At 39.9% G+C, this 19035-nt stretch overlaps 1 protein-coding gene across 5 annotated transcripts in view; it reads right to left on the bottom strand.

The window, feature by feature from the left end:
* ELOC (elongin C) overlaps nucleotides 1-19035 on the bottom strand; it is a 33248-nt gene that overhangs the window by 8356 nt on the left and 5857 nt on the right. For 2 of the 5 annotated variants that reach the window (XM_035276484.3, XM_017965416.4), the window contains exons 2-4: nucleotides 12851-12969; nucleotides 5128-5183; nucleotides 1071-1214 (exon numbers count right to left, since the gene is read on the bottom strand). In XM_035276484.3, coding sequence (XP_035132375.1) covers nucleotides 1071-1214; nucleotides 5128-5131 — 148 coding nt within the window. In that variant the 5' untranslated portion in view covers nucleotides 5132-5183; nucleotides 12851-12969. The remainder of the gene's footprint in view (nucleotides 1-1070; nucleotides 1215-5127; nucleotides 5184-12850; nucleotides 12970-19035) is intronic. The other 3 variants (XM_054246493.2, XM_002759105.6, XM_008982795.5) reach the window with 2 other exon arrangements.

Below are 19035 nucleotides of genomic sequence, written 5' to 3'. Positions count from 1 at the left end.
AGAACAGGCAAATTAGAAAGCCTACTGGTGGTGGTCAGACACTGAGGGTAGAGAATGGGAAGGGACAGTGACAACTGATGAGTGTGGGGTTTGCTTTTGGAGTAATAAAAATGTTTTGGAGCTAGACAGAGGTGATGGCTGCAAAATATTGTGAATTTTACTTCAAGGAAAAATGTTAAGAATAGATTTGGAAGGTGGCAACTTTTATCTATAAATTTTTTATCTAGCTAGGAACACAAATCACTAGTCTGATTAAAAGGCTGACTATGGAAACTAGTGTAGGAAAACACTTTCCTACTACAAAATAATCAATTTGGTATTGTTGAAACTTACAGGATACATAACGGAAAACAGAAAATGGCAGAAAACGATTTTTTCCCAATTCAACATAATCATGCCAAAGGCTGGGCGTGGTGCATGCCTGTAATACCTGCACTTTCGTAGACCAAGGCGGGCAGATCAACTACGGTCAGGAGTTTAAGACCAGCAAGGCCACAGATCACCTGAGGTCGGGAGTCCGAGACCAGCCTGACCAACATGGAGAAACCCTGTCTCTACTAAAACTACAAAAAATTAGATGTGTGTGGTGATACATGCCTGTAATCCCAGCTACTCAAGAGGCTGAGGCAAGAGAATTGCTTGAACCCTGGAGGTGGAGGCTGCAGTGAGCTGAGATCACACCATTGTACTCCAGCCTGAGCAACAAGAATGAAACTACTTTTCAAAAAAAAGACCAGCCTGGCCAACATAGTGAAACTCCATCTCTACTAAAAACACGAAGGTTAGCCAGGGGTGGTGGCACATGCCTGTAATCCCAGTTACTTGAGAGTCTGAGGCAGGAGAATCACCTGAACCCAGGAAGTGGAGGTTGCAGTGAGCTGACATTGCACAACTGCACTCCACCCTGGGCGACAGAGTAAGACTGTCTCAAACAAAAAACAGAAACATAATCATACAACGTTAGAAGAGTTATTCTCTCTCTTTAAATGCTGAATCATTGAATTCAACTTAAAAATACCCACCAAACATTAAAAGTGAATATATGAAGAAAAAGACAGAACTGTACTTACCTGGGCCACTCAACATGGCTTTTATTGTGCCTGATGTTAATGCATGTTCTCTTTTTACAATAAATTCATGGCCATCAGATGATATCAATTTGACATACATGGCATCAGGGCCTTCACAGCCACCATAGGTTTTCTCCTCTCCATCTAAAGTAAAATAAGTAGTGAAACAATTTTTGAATAACACAATGTATTAAAAATAAATAGGTTTGGGCAGGTGTGGTGGCTCATGCCTGCAATCTCAGCACTTCAGGAGGCTGAGGCAGGCGATCACCTAAGGTGAGGAGTTCAAGAGCAGCCTAGTCAACATGGGAAACCCTGTCTCTACTAAAAATGCAAAAATTAGCTGGGTGTGGTGGTACATGCCTATAGTCCCAGTTACTTGGGAGGTTGAGGCAGAACAATCGCTTGAACCTGGGAGACAGAGGTTGCAGTGAGCTGAGGTGACGCCACTGCACACCAGCCTGGGCGAAAGAGCAAGACCCTGTATCAAAAAATAAAATAAAATGAAAAATAAACAGGATTATTACCGAGGTTTATATGTGGAGAACTCAGATCAGAAACATTTCTGGAAGGTAGTATAATAGTCACCAAGACTTTGACAGTTTTTAACTCCTTATTTTATAATTCTCTAAACATCTTCCAATGTCAGAATAAACTATAGATTTAAGAATGCTACTTCAGGTGAAAATTTACTAGTATTTTTCAAGGAGGTATTAACAGTTTTTTGTAACCAAAGCAGCCCATTCAAATTTGAAGACTAAGACGAAATATTTAAATAGTATAACTTTAATTCTATCACCTGAGATATATTTTTAGAAATAAAAATGCATAGCACATTTATGAATCAGTGTTTACATACCATGTGAGCTCAGCTTCCTTTGACAAGCCCTAAATTCTAAAAGTTACGACTTCTTTTTCTCAGCATTTTACTCTTGATAGTTAAAAATAATGACCAAAATATGTATTTAACCAATACTCAGTTTAAACTGATGCATGATTAAAAGTAATTAATATGGACAAAATTTTGCTCTTTAAAAAAACTCAAAGCTGACGTGGAGACAGAGTGCACAGATGTTACTCTGCTACTACCATCACTGCTGTACTGACTTCAGTCACAGTAGCCAAATACACAGAGAGTAAAAGTTATATATGCGAGTTAAAGATCTCCTTAATGTTTACAATTTTGTATTGTAACATAATTTAAATTTTTATAATCATCAACATGTGAAATAAAATATCTTAAGGTTTATCCTAAAAACTTAGGAAGCCCTAAAAAGAATGAGAAGGATGAAGCTAAAGTACTGTTCAGCCACAAATCGCCATTTATTAATTAATTCAGAAATCTCTAAAATTAATTATCAAAATCTCTCATGTGCTACCACTGCCAAAAATTTAATTTGAGTCAAATCACAAGAAAACAACCAGACAAATTTGAATTGAGGAACAGTCTTTAAGAAACTAAAGAGACAAGTTAATGCAGTACGAACATTTTAAAAACTTTGTCAGTCCATCCGTCCACCCACCCATTTATTATTTATTTATTCATTCATTTATATTTTCATTCATTCATTCATTCGTTCATTCATTTATATTTTTTGGGACAGAGTCTCACTCTTGTTGTGGAGTGCAGTGATACAATCTTGGCTCACTGCAACTTCCACCTTCTGGGTTCAAGAGATTCTCCTGTCTCAGCCTCCGGAGCAGCTGGTATTACAGGTGCCCACCACCATGCCCAGCTAATTTTTGTATTTAGTAGAGACAGGGTCTCACCATGTTGGCCGAGCTGGTCTTGAACTCCTGAAATTAAGTGAAATCAAGTGATCCGCCTGCCTTGGCTCCCAAAGTGCTGGAATTATAGGCATGAATCGCTGCACCCGGCCTACTTACTTATTTGCAGTTTACTTTTTTTTTAGGAGATAGGGCCTTGCTCTGTTACCCAGGTTGGAGTGCAGTGGCACAATCATGGCTTACAGTAACCTGGAATCCCTGGGTTCAAGGGACCTTTATGTCTCAGCATTCAAAGTAGCTGTAGCTGGGACCATAGGCGTGCACCACCATGCCTAGCTTTGGTCACTGTTATTTTAAAAAGGGCTTCCATTCCATGTAAAACTTGTAATAAATATGTATGCCTATTTAATTCTCAGAGCCAGCCAGGACTCCGAGAGGACTGAGATGGAGTTTTGTCAACTCTACAATATGAAAACACACACACACATACACACATCAACACACACGCATGCATGTATGAAAGCAAATGTGGCAAAACGTTAATCTGGTAAAAGCTATGTTAGTATCTTTTTTGGTCTAATTTTTCATAAAAAGATGGGGGACCTATAAAGATGTAAGTAGCTTCTAAATGACTATTCAAGTATACAAATTTTTAGCAGTTTTTGCCAACCTCGAAGAAAAATAAAAATGGTTATTTCAATTTATGCTTCTAATATTTTTAACAACAGAAATCATTTTGTTGGAAGAGTTTCAAATTTCTTAAGGTAAAATTACTCACTAGAAATCACAAATTGGAGTTAGCACGGTACTATTACTGATCTGCCTGTCAGGAATATAGAGTCATGCATTTCTTAACAATGGGGATACCTTCCAAGAAATGTATCATTAGGCAATTTTGTCATGACACAAACATCTTAAAAGCATACTTACAAAATCTAGAGTATACTTACACTGAGGCTATATGATATAGCCTACTGCTCCTACACTACAAACCTGTACAGCATGTTACTGTCTGAATACTGTAAGCAACTGTAACATGATGGTATTTGTGTATCTAAACATAGAAAAGGTACAGTAAAAATACAGCATAAAAGATTTAAAAAGGTATACTTGTATAAGGCACTCACTAATTCCAGTTTGCAGGACTGGAAATTGCTCTTTGTGAATAGGTGAGTGAGTGGTGAGTGAATGTGAAGGTCTAGGACATTACTATACTACTATAGACTTTGTAAATACGGTACACTTAGGCTACAGCACACTTATTTTTTCTTCAGTAGTAAGTTGACTTTACTGTAATTTTTGGTTTATAAACTTTAATTTTTAAAACTTTTTGACTCTTGAAATAACGCTTAGCTTAAAATAAATATGCGATAGTGTATTTATATATATATAAATATGTAGTTTTTAAAATTCACTTCCCCAAAGAACCTCAAGCATTTTATTTATATATTTATTTTATAGTTTAGAGACAGGGTCTTAACCTGTTGCCCAGCTGGAGAGCAGTGCCACAATAATGGCTTATTTCTGCCTCACAAACTCCTGGGCTCACTCCAACTCTCTCGTCTCAGCCTCCCAGGCAGTTGGGCTCACAAGTGTGAGCCACTGTACCGAGCGCTATTTTTCCTTTATATATATTTTTTTTTTTTTGAGATGGAGTTTCCCTCTTGTTGCTCAGACTGGAGTGAAATGGCGTGATCTTGGTTCACCATAACCTCCATCTCCTGGGTTCAAGTAATTCTCCAGCCTCAGCCTCCCAAGTAGCTGGGATCAGAGGCATGCACCACCATGCCTGGCTAACTGTGTATTTTTAGTAGAGACAAGGTTTTTCCACGCTGGTAAGGCTGGTCTCAAACTCCCGACCTCAGATGATCCACTGGTCTCAGCTTCCCAAAGTTCTGGGATTACAGGTATTAGCCACCGCACCGGCCTGTATTTTTTATCTATATGCTTTTTTCTATTTTAAAAACTTTTAAATTTTGTTCTACTTTTAAAAGTTTTTGTTAAAACTAAGATACGAACACACATTAGTCTAGGCCTACACAAGGACAAGATCATCAAGATGTCACAGTAAGCAACAGGAATTTTTCAGCTCTATTATAATCTTTCTGAGACCATGTCACACATTGGTCCAACACTGACTGAAAACACCATTATACAGGGCATGTCTGTGTAGTAGACATTAGCTGTTGATGTGGACAACTAATTTCAGTCTACTGAAATTTACTTTGTTTACTGAAATTTTACTTGCATTCACTGATTTTGAAGATCTATCTTTGAAATGAAAAACCAGTTTCTACTAATTAAAAACACAAAATTATCTTTAACTTACCCATTTTGTTCTTATGAAAAATTCTACTTTGCTTCCCCAAGAACTTTAGCAGTTTCCTGAAAATATAACAACATCATATTAAGATTAATGCTGCAAGAGACAAGTTTTCCATTCACTGTTTTTAATATGTCCTCGGTGTTAAAAGTTTAAGAACTCTCCCTCCTAGTTACATTAAGAGCTCACCATTCCAACACAGCAAAAACACTGCACTTTTATGGATCAACTGAAGAGTACCAAAACGCTTTGTGAGCTTGATTAGTTGGCACTTTTTTTTTTTTTTGAGACTGAGTTTCACTGCTGGTACCCAGGCTGGAGTGCAATGACGCGATCTCGGCTCACTGCAACCTCCGCCTCCTGGGTTCAGGCAATTCTCCTGCCTCAGTCTCCCGAGTAGCTGGCATTACAGGCGTGCGACACCATGCCCAGCAAATTTTTTGTATTTTTAGTAGAGACGGGGTTTCACCATGTTGACCAGAATGGTCTCAATCTCTTGACCTCGTGATCCACCCGCCTCGGCCTCCCAAAGTGCTGAGATTACAGGCTTGAGCTACCGCGCTCGGCCAATCAGTTGGCACTTTTGAATTGGAAAAAGACTACTTAAAATAGAAACATAATAGATAATCATTATAAATTGATTGGGGATGGGATTATTGAAGAGGTTATAAAGTATGACATGTTAAAAGCAGCAGACATGTAAAAATGTTCATTCCACTAAAATACATACACAGAACGTAATTATCAAGGAAAAACTGCTATACTGAGATATTCGAAGGCAGAGGTCCTTTATTCTTTTTCTGGGTAAAGGCCTCTGTTGAGAGTCCGAAGAAAACTATGGGTCCTACTGTATAACAAATAATTTGGCTGGTTTTTTACCTCCATTTTGAAAGGTGGTCTCTAAATCCTTGTAATTTCCCTAGTAAGTCTTTGCTATTCATCATGGGTCCTGGTAGTTTGTTAACCAGGTGACTAATAGAGGGCGTCTGGATAAACTAACAAGAGGACTCAGGAAAAAGGGCTGTGAAGTGCCTTTTTTTATATCAACATGGTCTCCAGTTGGAGGGTGCTGAAGATTGAGCTCAACCTTGTTGCTTAAGACTCACTAATCGTGTCTACAAAATGAAACCCCAGGAAAAACCCTGAACACCAAAGCTCAAGTGAGCTTTTGAGGTTAGCAATGCTCTGTATACCTTGCTATGCTACACATCAACGTGCTGGAAGGATGAGGTATCCTCACTTAACACAGTTAGGACACAACAAGTTCTGGATCCTGTATTTAGTACACAGTGGTAGACAATAAGCACATATTTGCTTGGATGAATGACATGATAAACCAAAGACATAAAGTAACTTCCATGAAAATAAAAAAAGACAGGGCTGGGTGCAATGGCTCATGCCTGTAATCTCAGCACTTTGGGAGGCCGAGGTGGGAGGACTGCTTGAGCCCAGGAGACTGAGACCAGCCTGGACAACACAGTGAGACCCTGTCTCTAAAATAAATAAATAAGACAAAAAGAAAAGTCTTATATATTTTTATGCTTCCATCTCTTCCATGTTCAGGCTACCTAAGTTTTTGAAATTTAATCATAAAATGGTTAAAAATTTACAATTTTTAACATTTTGACAAAATAACAAGATGACTGCTAAAGGAAATAGTTTCACTTTCCCAGTAATTTGTATTTTAGCAACACACTACAGCATTTATTCAAAGGAGGATCTTATTTATACTGATATTTCTTTTTACATCATTAACAGGAAAAAAGCATTTCCTAAGTATCCTGCTCAAGGAAATTCCTGACCAATTTTAGTTCTAGCCTTAAGATAAGGGTCAAGGAAATGAACCATAAATACTTCAGAGCAGAGAAGTTGCAAGTAACCTCTCTAATACCTCAGGTTTGAATAATGCCATCCATGTAGAGAGGCTAAACAGTTTGTTTCACATAGTGACAGAGCAGGAACAGAAATCAAATCTTAGTCTAGAACGCTGGCTAAGCAAGAAGACAGATATTCAAAGTACTATCTTTTTTTTTTTTTGAGATGGAGTCTTGCGCTGTTGCTAGGCTGGAGTACAATGATGCAATCTTGGCTCACTGCAACCTCTGCCTCCCAAGTTAAAGCAATTCTCCTGCCTTAGCTTCCTAAATAGCTGGGACTACAGGTGCACAACCACACCTTGCTAAATTTTGTATTTTTAGTAGAGATGGGGTTTTGCCATGTTGGCCAGGATGCTCTCGATCTCTTGACCTCATGATCTGCCTGCCTTGACCTCCCAAAGTGCTTCAAATATAAGGTATACCTTCAAATATAAGGTATTTGAAGCCTATCTTTTCTCTAATTTGAAATGTTACGTTTATAATATTCTATGTTGCTACATGGATTTCTAACTATCTTCTGTATATGAAAAGAGTAAGTCCCCCATTTTGTTCTCACATGTTTCTTGGTAGGTCTACTTTTAGGTACTTTTAAGTTTCCATCATAAATGGGGTCTGTTTCACTATGGTATTTTGTGAAAGGTTATTGCTGGTGTTGTGAAAAGCTTTAAAATTTTCTAAGTTGATTTTGTATCCTACCATTTTTTTTTAGCTGAACTTGTATCAGTTTTAATAGTTTTTCAGCTAATTTGCCTGAATTATCTAAGTAGATAACAGACACTCTGCAAATCTGTTCTTTGTATCTTTTTGTCGTTTTACATTGACTATTTACTTGGATAAAATAAGGTTAGAACAGATCACTCACAAAAATGCACTACAGATTCAAAAACCAAATGTAAAAAAATTCATGAACTCTGGAAAAATAGCAGGAAAAAAATAAAACTAGCTTAGACAGGTATAAAAACACTTGATGGGCTGGGTGAGGTGGCTCACACTTGTAATGCCAGCACTTTGGAAGGCTGAGAGGGCGGATCACCAGAGTTCAAGACCAGCTGGCCAACATGGTGAAATCCTGTCTCCACAAAAATACAAAAATTATCCAGGCATGATGGTGGGTGCCTGTAATCCCAACTACTAGGGAGGCTGAGGCAGGAGAATTGCTTAAACCGGGGAGGCGGAGGTTGCAGTGAGCCAAGGTCATGCCATTGCATTCCAGCCTGGGCAACAGAGTGACACTCAAAAATTTAAAAAATGCTTGATGGCTGGGTGTCGTGGCTCACCTCTGTAAACCTAGCACTTTGGGAGGTCAAGGTGGGAGGATCCCTTGAGCCCAGGAGGTTAAAGCTACAATGAGCTGTGATCCTGTCACTGCACATCAGCCAGGGCAACAGAACAAGAGCTTGTCTCAAAACAAACAAAATAACCTGATTCCAAAGATAATCAGGAAAATGCAAATTAAAACTTTAAAACTTGCTTAAAAAAAAAAAATCAAGTAGGGCGAACTGGGCAATAATAAATAAATGGTACCAAGTTTAGAAGGATAGCAATAGAGTATATTTTAAACAAATATAGAAGGAAATTCTATTTCTTGGTATTACTTTAGGGAAACACTAACATTGCATGCAAAGGCAAGTAGAAGAACATTTACCACAATGTGTATACATGAAAAACCTAAAATGCCTTATAAGGTTCAGCAATTAGGGAATGAGTTAAATACAATTATGTGCATCTTTATGAAATACTATGGGGTAGCAAAAAAAAAAAAAAGGCAAATTAGTATATAGAAAGACCACAGAACAAACTTAAAAAAAAAAGAAGTTACAAGGGCCAGCTGTGGTGGCTCATGTCTATAATTGATCACAAGGTCAGGAGTTCGAGACCAGCCTGGCCCGTATGGTGAAACCCTGTCTCTATTAAAAACACGAAATTAGCTGGGTGTGGTGGCACATGCCTGCAATCCCAGCTACTCCAAAGGCTGAGGCAGGAGAATTGCTTGAACCCAAGAGGTGGAGGCTGCAGTGAGCCGAGATCATACTAACGACTACGGAGGCTGAGGTAGGAGGATTTCTTGAGCCCATAAGGTCGACGCTGCAGTGAGCTGTGATTGCACCATTGCATTCCAGCTTGAGCAAGAGTGAGACTCCGTCACAAAAAAATAAAATAAAGTAAAACCAACTAGAGAACGGTCTTGAAAGATACTCTCCAAATTAATAATAATCCTTACCACTAAGATAAGGTAGAGATAGGAAAAAAAGAGGTGGTCAACAGAGAATAAAGGCTTCTCTGAAATATTTTAATTTTTCCATCAGGAGAATATATTCATATATATTATCGATTATTTAAAATTGACTTTTAAAAAGAAACAAATATGTAGAACCAAGGGGGTCATAATTGGAATAATGCTCAGCCTGGTGATTAGTTCCTTTCTGTTAGAATGTGACTGATTTGGAAAACAAAGTAAATGACATTAACCAAAAATAATATAACGGTCAGAGCTATTTGAAGGGGCAAGGAGAGACTTCATAATACGAACTGACAGATGTAGAACTCAATTCTATTGCATAACAAGACACCAAAATATCCTGCCTCCAAAATGTGTTTATACTGTGGTTGAATTTACCTCTTTTAGGAAGAGCTGAAACTCTCATTCTGACCTCTTTAACTTATAACAATGCTCATATTTAACTCTTGCCCAGGTAGTTTTGTTAGTTTTTTTTAGACAGAGTCTTGCTCTGTCACCCAGGCTGGAGTGCAGTGGCGCAATCTCGGCAACCTACGCCTCCCAGGTTCAAACCAATTCTCCTGGCTCAGCCTCTTGAGTAGCTGGGATTACAGGCATGCGCCACCAAGCCCGGCTAATTTTTGTATTTTTAGCAGAGACATTTCACCACGTTGGTCAGGCTGGTCTCCAACTCCTGACCTTGTGATCCATCCACCTCAGCCTCCAAAAGTGCTAGGATTACAGGCATGAACCACTGTGCCCCACCTTGTTTTTTTAAGAGGCAGGGTCTTGCTGTCGCCTGGGCTGGAGTGCAGTGGTGTAATCACAGATCACTGTAGCCTCAAACTCTTGCCTGGGTAGTCTTAATACCTTTAGCCAATAGCCAATAGTCCCCTCTTCCTCCTTTTTACCTCCATTGTGGATTTTATAGTTTTATTTTTTGCTATGGATACAAATGCTTCAGAGTTGTCTTGCTTTTTTAGATGCATTTTGTCCCCCACAACTAGCTGTAATTTTGCAAAAGGCAGGGAGGTTCTCCCCTTGATGACCCACGCATCCAGCACAATGGTAAGTTACACAGTAATGTTAATAAGGCAAAGTTTCATACAATGATGTATCTACTGCTGATATACTGATAGTATTATCCTGAGCTTTCTAATAGAATAAAGTTACTAAACAGCACATTCTTTTGACCAAGACCGATTTGTGTTTTACCTTGATGTTGGCATTTAATAAACTTAGAACTTTTACACAAACATAATTAAAACGGCTACTTCTAGAAAACATCTGTTTAGGCTGGGTGCAGTGGCTCACAGCTGTACTCCCAGCACTTTGGGAGACCCAGGTGGGTGGATCATGAGGCCAGGAATTAAACAACAGCCTGACGGTGAAACCCTGTCTCTACTAGAAATATACTAAAAATTAGATGGGTGTGGTGGTGCGAGCCTGTAATCTCAGCTAATCGGGAGCCTGAGGCAGGAGAATCGCTTGAACCCGGGAGGCGGAGATTGCAGTGAGCTGAGATTGTGACCCTGCACTCCAGCCTGGGTGACACAGTGAGACAAGAAAAAGGAAAGGAAAGGAGACATCTATTTAAATTTATTGGAATATTTTGAATTTTTTTCTTTTTTGAGATGGAGTTTCACTCTTCCGCCCAGGCTGGAATGCAGTGGTACGATCATGGCCATAAATTGTTAATACATGAGAGTGTATGAAACATGTATTCCTGTATAAGATTTCTGGAGCTTCATGTTTCCTAGAACAAATTCAGTTATTTGAAGATGTTAATTGTTTGATATGTCCTCAAATTTCCTAGTATTAAAGCTTGCTCTCGGCTGGGTACAGTGGCTCACACCTGTAATCCCAGCACTTTGTGGGGCTGAGGAGGGCAGATCATGAGGTCAGGAGCTCGAGACTAGCCTGACCAACATGGTAAAATCCATCTCTACTAAAAATGCAAAAAACAAAACAAAACTAGTCAGGTGTGGTGGTGCACACCTGTAGTCCCAGCTACTTAGGAGGCTGAGGCAAGAGAATTGCTTGAACCCAGAAGGTGGAGGTTGCAGTGGGCTGAGATCATGCCATTGCACTCTAGCCTGGGCCACAGAGGGAAAGACTCCATCTCAAAAAAAAAGGTGGCCGGGCGTGGGTGGCTCATGCCTGAATCCCAGCACTTTGGGAGGCCGAAGCAGGTGGATCAGGAGGTCAAGAAAGGCCGGTGCGGTGGTTCACGCCTATAATCCCAGCACTTTGGGAGGCCAGGTGGGTGGATCATGAGGTCAAAAGATCGAGACCATCCTGGTCAACAAGGTGAAACCTCATCTCTACTAAAAATACAAAAATTAGCTGGGCATGGTGGCGTGCGCCTGTAGTCCCAGCTACTCGGGAGGCTGAGGCACGAGAACTGCTTGAACCCAGGAGGCAGAGGCTGCAGTGAGCCGAGATCGCCCCATTGCTCTCCAGCCTGGGTAACAACAATGAAACTCCATCTCAAAAAAAAAAAAAGCTTGCTCTCTTAGCATAAAATCTCTGAGTTTCTGTTCTGAGCTTGTTCTAGTTTTGTCTTCAGTGGCAGTGGGTCAAAAAGGGAAGTTGTCTGTTTTTACTAAGAATTCTATCAGGTCACTTAAAGTAAAATGAGGGGATCTCTAAAAAAAAAATTAAAATTACAAAACAAAAATGAAAGCACTGATCTCAATTTCCAATTTGTTTCTGATAGCTAATACTTAGTAACAGCTGAAACGTTCTCCCAAATGATCAAACTTTTAGTAATGAAATAACAACTCACTTAATAATAAAAAATAATCAATGTTATTATAATGTCTCATTAGCACGGTCTAGATTTCTAGTAACACACCCTCACATATGCCAGTCCTATGATCTGTCATGTATTGTAGGGCTTAAGGAATTTTGAATAGAAGAAATCTCTGATACTTAAGAACTCTATTTTAGACTGGCCACAAATGATTAATCAGAAATATTACATATGGGCCGGGGGCCGTGGCCGATACCTGAAATCCCAGCACTTTGGGAGGCCTGGGTGGGCAGATCACCTGAGGTCAGGAGTTCGAGACCAGCATGGCCAACATAGTGAAACCTGTCTCTACTAAAAATACAAAAATTAGCTGGGTGTGCTGGCTGTGCCTGTAATCTCAGCTACTGGAGAGGCTGACGCAGGAGAATGGCTTGAACCTGGGAGGCGGCAGTTGCAGTGAGATGAGATTGTGTCATTTCACCCCAGCCTGTGTGACAAGAGCAAAACTTTAACTCCAAAAAAAAAAAAAAAAGATATTATGTGTGGCAGTGTGGATTGCAACAGACAATCACAGTAATGTTACGTGGTCCCTGGAGAGTGAATGATGGTTCTCATTTATATTTTGGCGGGCTACAGTTGTCTCATATCAAATTATAAATAGCAAAAATAATAAGCATAGATTTCCTGCTATACTAGAAAAGTGAGTCAAAGTGTATGGCAAGAAAGGACAGTCTCTTCAGAAAAGGAAGCTAGAACAATATCCATGTGGATAAGAAGCAGCTCATTTACACCACACACAAAAATCAATTTCAGATGGTTCACAAAATTAAACTTAAAACGCAAATAAGGCTACTAGAAGAAAACAAATTATTTTCCTACCCTCAATGTAGGCAAAGATTTCTCAGAGGCTAGGTACACTGGCTCACACTTGTAATCGCAGCACTTTGGGAAGGCAGATCACCTGAGGTCAGGAGTTGAGACCAGCCTGGCACTTCAGCCTGGGTGGCAGAGTGAGCGAGACCAAAAAAAAAAAACACAAATTGATAAACTGGATTTCTCCAAAATAAAAAACTTCTGTTCAAACACCATAGCTGGGAGCGGTGGTTCACACCTATAGTGTCAGCATTTTGGAAGGACAACCTGATTGCTTGAACCCAGGGGTTGGAGACAAGCCTGGGCAAAAGGGTGGTGAAACCCCTTCTCTACAAAAACCAGAAAAATTAGCTGGGCATGGTGGCGCATGCCTGTAGTCCCAGGTATTTGGGAGGCTGAGATGGGAGAATCAGCAGAGCCCAGGAAGGTTGAGGCTGCAGTGGGCCCTGATAGTTCTACTGCATTTCAGCCTAAGCAACAGAGTAAGCCCGTCTCAAAAACAAACAAAGGCCGGGCGCAGTGGCTCACAAGGTCAAGAGATCGAGACCATCCTGGTCAACATGGTGAAACCCCGTCTCTATTAAAAATACAAAAAATTAGCTGGGCATGGTGGCATGTGCCCATAATCCCAGCTACTCAGGAGGCTGAGACAGGAGAATTGCCTGAACCCAGGAGGCGGAGATTGCGGTGAGCAGAGATCGCACCATTGCCCTCCAGCCTGGGTAACAAGAGCAAAACTCCGTCTCAAAAACAAAGAGACAAACAAAAAGAAAACCCCTTATAAACCAAAAATAAAAATGAAAAGTCAAGCCATGAACTGGAAAAAAAAATTGACAAACATATCTGACAATGGATTTCTATCCAGAGTCAATAAAAAAATTCCTGTATATCAATAAAAAGAAAATCCAATTAAAATTGGGCCAAAGAATTGAACACATTAAAAAGTGCTCAACAGCCAGGTGCAGTAGCTCACACCTGTAATCCCAACGCTTTGGGAGACCGAGGTGGGCAGATCACCTGAGGTCAGGAGTTTGAGACAGGACTGACCAACATGGAGAAACCCCATCTCTACTAAAAAAAAACGAAAAATTAGCCGAGCATGGTGGCACATGCCTGTAATTCCAGCTACTCGGGAGGCGGAGGCAGAAGAATTGCTTGAACTCAGGAAGCAGAGGTTGTGGTAAGCCGAGATCACACTACTGCACTCCAGCCTAGGCGAGAGAGAAACTCCCTCCCCCACTCAACCAAAAAAAAAAAAGAAAGTGTTCAACATTATTACTTATCAGTGAAATGAAACTGAAAACTGCAGTGAAATACTACTATACAGCCACCAGTATAGCTAAAATTAAAAAGATTATCAACATTAAATGCTGGAGAGGATGTGGAGCAAATGAACTCTAATACAATGCTGATGGGGAGTCCATCATAATAAGAGAATGGATAAATAAGCTGTGACACATTCATTTCATACAGAGCAATACCATTCACAATATATATATTTTTCTTATTTATTTAGTTTAATTCTTAATGGACTGTGATCACAGAACACTATTCACAATAAAAATGGATGATCTACTGACACAACACGGAAGAATGTAAAAATGTTACACTAAGTGGAAAAGCCAACAAAAAAGTATACACTGTGTTATCCAATTTATATAAAATTATAGAACAGGCAAAACAAACCAATGGGGAAAGCTCAGCAGGTGAATAGAGAGAAACATTCTGGAGTGGTAAAGTTGTCTTGCCAAACACTTGTCAAAACTAAATGGTACATTGGAATTTCACTGCATGTAAGTTATACATCAAGTTTTAAAAATAAAGCTAGAGTTAAAAAAATTATTGATAGTTTGGCTGAGTACAGTGGCTCACACCTGTAATCCCAGCACTTTGGGAGGCCGAGGCAGGCAGATTATGAGGTCAGGAGTTAAGAGACCAGCTTGGCCAACACAGTGAAACCCTACTAAAAATGCAAAAATAAGCCAAAAAAAAAAAATTATTGACAGAATTTCTGAAGTTTATTTTACCTTAACTCCAAAGACGTCATCACTCTAGGATGGTTTTCTGCCTAATTAATCTTTTGAAAGTGACACTGGTAATAACATAAAATGAACCAAAATTCTCTGGATATGCACATGCTAACAGAGGAGGAAGGTGGTTGTCCCAAACAAAGTAAATATGAGACTACAAATCTGCAACAGAAAAACTGTTAAGTAAACAGCTATAAAGGAAAGCAGCTTTTCATCTGGGTCTCTATGGGTGTATTTTTACCAGGCAAAACTGGAAGGAGGAGGAGATCCAGGTAAAGCGAACAGTATGAGCTGAGTCAGACAGCTTGGGGCACACAATATAACTCAGTGTTGTTGGAAATCGGTTTACAAATTCATTCACTCAATTCATATTTACTGAGGGTTAGTATGCTAGATGCTTGCCTAGGCACTGGGGACAGAGATGAACATAAAGATCATAACCTCATGGGAAGAATGGTGGGGACAGAAAACCAAAACAAAATAGTATAAACAGGATGGTGAAGAACCAACATTAACAGAGACCTGAAGAAAGCAAGGAAGTGAGTCACGGATATCTGAAGGAAGAGCTTTATGGAGGGAGAACAGCCAGAAGACCAGTCTGGCCAGAGGAGTGAGTCGAGCAGAGAGTGCAGGAAAATTGGAAAAGAGGTGAGAGATTGAAGTTGGACTTTATCAAACAGGGGAACGGTGATACTTAAGGAGCACACGCTGAAATACTGACCAAGCCATGGGCCTTTTTTTTTTTGAGACAGGTTCTTGCTCTGTCACCCAGGTTGAAGTAGTGGTACAATCCTGGCTCAGTGCAGCCTCAACCTCCTGAGCTCAAAGGATTCTCCCACTTAAGCCTCCTGAGTAGCTTGCTCCCAAGCCTAATTTTTTTTTTAAGTAGAAGTCTCCCTTTGTTGCCCAGGCTGGTGTTGCTTAGCTCAAGTAATCCTCCTGCCTTGACCTCCTAAGGTACTCCAATTACAGGTGTGAGTCACCACACCCAGCCCAAGACATGGGTCTTGAATACCTAAAAGTAAACAACACTACAGTAGAATGTTTTCATTCTTTGCTACATTACCCTGTTTAATCTTAGCTCCTATCCCTTTGCTGCTTTATATCATTTCTCAAGACTTGATTTCAGCCCTCCATATAATGTAGTGCTTAAAATCAATCAATTTTGGCCAGACACAGTGGCTCACGCCTGTAATCCCAGCACTTCGGGAGGCTGAGTCAGGCAGATCACCTTAGGTCAGGAGTTCAAGACCAGACTGACCAACATGGAGAAACCCCGTCACTACTAAATTTACAAAATTAGTAGGGCTTAGTGGCAGGTGCCTGTAACCCAGCTACTTGGGAGGCTGAGGCAGGAGAACTGCTTGAGGCCAGGAGGCAGATATTGCAGTGAGTGGAGATCATGCTCCTGCACACCCCCTTGAACAAAAGTGAAACTCGATCTCAAAAGAAAAAAAATTAGTCAAGTATTAGCTATGTCACCGTGGGAGAAGTTCTGTAATCTTTCTGTGCCTAGTTTCCTAAACGGTGAAATGAGGATAATATAGCATCTCCCTCATAGAGCTGTTCTGAAGAATACATAGCTTTATATATAAAGCATTCAGAATAGTGCCTAAGCACACATTTTAAGACCGGTCATTATTCTGTTTTTGAACCAGGATGAATTGAGGGCCTACTATGCGCTAGGCACTTCTCTACACGCTTGGGAGGAATCTGTGGACAAAATAAATCCAACAACCTCTTGCCCACCAGTACCCTGGAATTTACATTTTAGTGTCGGAGTTGACACACTTTCTATAAATGACCAGAAAGCAATTATTTTTTGCTTAGCAGACCATAAGGTCTCCGTTACAACTACTCCAACTCTGCCACTGTGGTGCAAAAGCAGCCACAGAAAAGATGTAAATGACTGAGTACGGCTATGATCCAACAAAACTTTATTTATGGGCAAGAAAGGTAAATTATATATATATATTATATATTATATACATATATATATAATATATATATATAATATATATATTTATATATATATAATATATATATATATATATTATATATATACACATTTTTTTTTTTTTCTCAAGACAGAGTTTCACTCTTGTCCAGGCTGGAGTGCAGTGGGGCAATCTTGGCTGACTGTAACCTCCGCCTCCCGAGTTTAAGAAATTCTCCTGCCTCAGCCTCCCAAGTTGCTGAGATTACAGTCACACACCACCATGCCTGGCTAATTTTTTGTATTTTTAATGGAGATGGGGTTTCACCATGTTGGTCAGGCTGGTCTTGAACTCCTGACTTCAGATGATATGCCCACCTTGGCCTCCCAAAGTGCTGGGATTATAGGCCACTGCACCCAACCTATAATTTTCATGTTATAAAATACAGACTTAGTTGAATTTTGTCCAACTATAAAAATTTTAAAGACCATTCTTAGCATTCTTAGCTTGCAGGTAGTGGGCTAGATATGGCCAGTGGTTGTAACTTGCTGACCTTGTTCTAGTAAGTTCTTAATCTGCAGTCCCCCTACTCCCAAGGTTCATAGATAAGCAGTAGAATCCCAAATCCTTGCATCTGTATGTACAATTTTGTGCATATGTGCAGTTCAGGTTAAGAGGAATGAGAAGGTACACAGGTTTTATCAGATTTCCCAAGGGGTCTCTTATAAAAGTCCATTCTGGCTCTTACCATTTCATGACTAAATCCATCTGAAACTCATCCTTCCCCTACAACCACCTATAACTCACCTTCCCATGTTCATTACACAGTCACCCTCACACAACACAGAACTTAAGGGTTCCAGAGTACTGCACGTTCTCACTAGTCTGTCTACCTCACGCCTGCAAATGACCTAATCATTCTCTCAGAAAGTATCTCCAAACTCCTTTGTTTCAGTTTTAAAGGAGCCGATATTCTCAACATATAATGTGTATTAACCTTAGACTCTACATATTATAATTAACAGAACCTTTAGAAAGACGGGCTAAAAAATAACCTGAAACCAATCACTTCAGTTGCCTTGTCTCTCCATCTTCAGCGTACCTGTATTTATATAACATGTATTTTGTCCACCTTGCTGTTTCAAATATTGAATAAAAACCGTCCTTCCTACCAAAGGTCAGTATTTCCACTTGAGCACTGACTGCTATCCCCTCACTTAACTAAAGACTCCGCTATGGCCATTATTCCTATCCACACACCAAACTACCATCTATTTCTTAACCTACTCTGATCAGCCTTTTGGCCCACCAGTCTCTTTAAGAGGTTCTTATCAAATTTCAACTATGTCACTTGATCACATGGTGAATTTTTAATCCTCATCTCATTCTTAATAGTATTTTATACAGTTGACTACTTCCTCCATCTTGAAACTTTCTTCCTTAGTACTCCAGATGTCACACCCTCCTGGCTTTTCTGCTCCCATTACTCTATGCTTCTCTTCTGACTGGAGTGCTACTAATCATCCGCCTTCTTCTCCATTTAACATTCTCTATTTGATGTCTGCCAGACCACAGGTTATTATCTATAAAATATGGCTCCCAGATCATCTCCCTAGTTTTCCTCTCAAGTGCCAGTCATCAATATCCAACTTTTCTACTACATATATTCTCAGTTGTCTACTAGTTTTCAAACTCCGTAAGTCCCATACAGAACTCCTGATTTATCAGTCACAGAAACTGATGCTCCCTTCCCAGTCTTCCCTATTTCAGTACATGCACTGCTGTTTGCCCAGATGCTTGGGCAAAACAATTGGTTATTCAAAAAACTTTTTTTTGTTTGTTTTGTACCTAGGAAGAAAGCAAGATCCATTTGGCTCCAGCTTCAAATTACATTTCATATCAGACTACTACTCACTTGCAACTCCACACTTCTAGTTCAAGCTAACATATCTCAACTGGGCTATTACACAAGCCTCCTTAAGCTGATTTCCTTACTTTCTTCCTAGCTGGTCTGTTCTCCACCTCACCATCATATAAAGCACTAGTCAGGTGTTACTCCCCTGCACAAAATCCTCTAATGGGCTTTTCATTACAGATAAAAAAGGACTGTAAGGCTCCATTTTATTTACTTTCCTGCTTACCATTCTGAACTTGTCTCCCACACTCTTCTACCCCAGCCACACTGGCCTTTTTAAAGGTATTCCTTGAAATAGGTCAAGTTCAC

The sequence above is a fragment of the Callithrix jacchus genome, chromosome 16 (genome assembly GCF_049354715.1).
Source record: "Callithrix jacchus isolate 240 chromosome 16, calJac240_pri, whole genome shotgun sequence".
Classification (NCBI taxonomy): domain Eukaryota; kingdom Metazoa; phylum Chordata; class Mammalia; order Primates; family Cebidae; genus Callithrix; species Callithrix jacchus.
The sequence above is the reverse complement of the archived record's forward strand: the minus strand, read 5'-3'. Positions and strand labels throughout refer to the sequence as shown.